The sequence below is a fragment of the Cebus imitator genome, unplaced genomic scaffold (assembly GCF_001604975.1).
Source record: "Cebus imitator isolate Cc_AM_T3 unplaced genomic scaffold, Cebus_imitator-1.0 Scaffold343, whole genome shotgun sequence".
Classification (NCBI taxonomy): Eukaryota; Metazoa; Chordata; class Mammalia; order Primates; family Cebidae; genus Cebus; species Cebus imitator.
The window spans coordinates 657,786-660,244 of NW_016107658.1; the positions used below are offsets into that span (position 1 = coordinate 657,786).

The 2,459-nt window shown below is 37.6% G+C and overlaps 1 protein-coding gene across 1 annotated transcript in view; it reads right to left on the reverse strand.

Annotated features, from left to right (window-relative positions):
• The window catches only part of CENPI (centromere protein I), a 74,394-nt gene that overhangs the window by 41,319 nt on the left and 30,616 nt on the right, over positions 1-2,459 (reverse strand). The window contains 2 exon segments of the mRNA XM_037730423.1: positions 1,187-1,251; positions 1,336-1,453. Of these exon segments, the coding sequence (XP_037586351.1) occupies positions 1,187-1,251; positions 1,336-1,453 (183 nt within the window).

Here is a 2,459-nt window from a genome sequence, read left to right on the forward strand (position 1 = left end):
TGAAAATTTATTAGCTGGGAGAACTGGTGCAGATGCCACGTGAATGATGATATTGGTCAGGATATATAAATTACAATTAACATAAACAGACCTCAAATCCAAGTTAATATGATAGAAATTAATCAAGTGCCATTCAATTATGACAAACACTAACCAGAATAACATGTTTGCTGTCAATGTGGTCAACAGTAAGTGATTTAAGGTTAAAAAAAAAAAAGTTATAAAAGAAACATTACTTAAATGTCCCTCTTTTAGGATAGGAATTCTATAAGAAAGTGGTTCTCATCCAGGCACAGTGGCTCACGCCTATAATTCCAGCACCTTGGGAGGCTGAGGCAGGAGGATCACAAAGTCAAGAGTTTGAGACCATCCTGGCCAACATGGTGAAACCTTGTCTCTACTAAAAATGCAAAACTTTGAAGTTTGAGGTAGATGGAAAAAAAATACAAAACAGCTGGGTGTGGTGGTGAGCATGTAGTCCCAGCTACTAGGGAGGCTGAGATGAGGAGAATCGCTTGAACCTGGGAGGTGGAGGTTGGCTGCAGTGAGCCAAGATCGCACCACTGCACTCCAGCCAGGCAACAGAGCAAGACTCTGTCTCAAAACAAAACAAAACAAAACAAAACAAAAAGAAGGTGGCTCTCAAACTCATTCAGGTAGAACTTCTGGAAGCCATATTGGTCTTCTTGGAGACCACCCCATAATAGTAACATATATAAGATTGGAACAATTTTATTAGCAGAAAACAACTATTATTATAAATATAAAATATTAATGTCATGGGGAGTTTTGTTTGCTTTGATCACGACTGTATTCCCAGTGTCAAGATGGTATATAGTAGGTGCTCAAAAAATATTTGTAAAATGAATAAATGTATCTACAAAAATATAAACCACAACAATCAAACTATTTCTCAGCTTGTTTTTATTAGTATGCATTTGCCACTTGTTTGTTTACTATGTCATTTGCTACAAGTGGAAACAGGTCAGGAAAACTATATGCAATATAGCCTTAAAAAAGGAACATTCTATGCATTAACATTGAGTTAAGTGATGCAGCACCTCAACGCCCAGGTCCAAGAAAATCCTGTTATAAAACCATTGCCGTAATATCAGTTTGGAATTGTGTACTACTAGCAATAGAATAATACATCCTATGGAATCTAAGCAAGGCAAATTTTTGTTACCTTAAAATAAATGGTTGATGTAAAGAAGAGCTGTGCTAGACGGTCAAAAAGAAGTGGTTTCACCTCTGGGAATTAAAAAAAAAGTTATTCAAAATATTTTCAATCATAGCACATTGAATTAAATGACTCCAAATTTTCATGATACATACCAGAGAAGCTACTAAAAGGAATCCAGCTCACAAGCTGAAGGAACTGTGACCGACAACAGAGGCCATCCCAGAGAGGAAGGCTCTTATACAGGAAGGCTTCACAAGAATAAAACCCCTCCTGTAACACAAGTGAATAGTAAATCCCTATATGGAACTCTTCAGTCATAAAATTACGCTCTAAACAACCAGTTTATTTTATGCTATAGTTGCTTCACTCTTAGACTAATTTTTTGTCACCAATATATTAAAAGCCTTAGGTTAGGTGACAGACTTCCTCAGAAAAAGGATGAGAAGATCAGTATTTGCATACATTACCATCTTTATCAAATGCTTCTCAAATCCTATAAAACTTCATCAATTGGAAAGAAGGTTAAGAGTTATAGAATTTTTTTTAAATAAAATTTATTATCTTGGGGTACATGCAGTAATTTGAACAGTCAATAAAATGTATACAAAGTTATTATGTAACAGGGCCAGAAGTTTATTGGAGGTCATAGACCAAATCCCTACTCTGAGCACCTCCATCCTTAGAGGCTTAATGTCTAGGTTGCTTATATTTCCACCAGAGTGAGGATCTGGGAATTCCCTTTTCTCCTTTGTCACCTAAGCCTTACATAGTAACATGCACCAGGACTCTATCCTAAGACCTTCATTTCATGACATGAATTATCTGGACAATCTCATCCATATAACAGCTAAAACCACCACTTTTAACATGAGGGGTCCTAAATCTGTATCTCTAGCCCAAATCTCATTCCTGAGCTCTAGACTCCTTATTTTACTGCATACTAGATATAACCGCTTTGATGTCCCATAGGCATCTCTTAAGTTTTGAAACATCTTTCCTTCCAAGCCTGCTCCTCCTATATTCCTTTTCTCAATGAGTGCCATCCATCTTCCCAAGTAGGCAACATAAACGTCAACCTAAATTGCTATCCTCACTACCATCGTCTGCACCCAACTTCCAATTAAATGGTTTCACACCAAATCCCTAAAACTTGGGCTGGGTGTGGTGGCTCAAGCCTGTAATCTCAGCACTTTGGGAGGCCAAGGCAGAAGGAATGTTTAAGCCCAGGAGTTCGAGACCAGCCTGGGCAATGTGGCAAACCCCCATTTTTACAAAA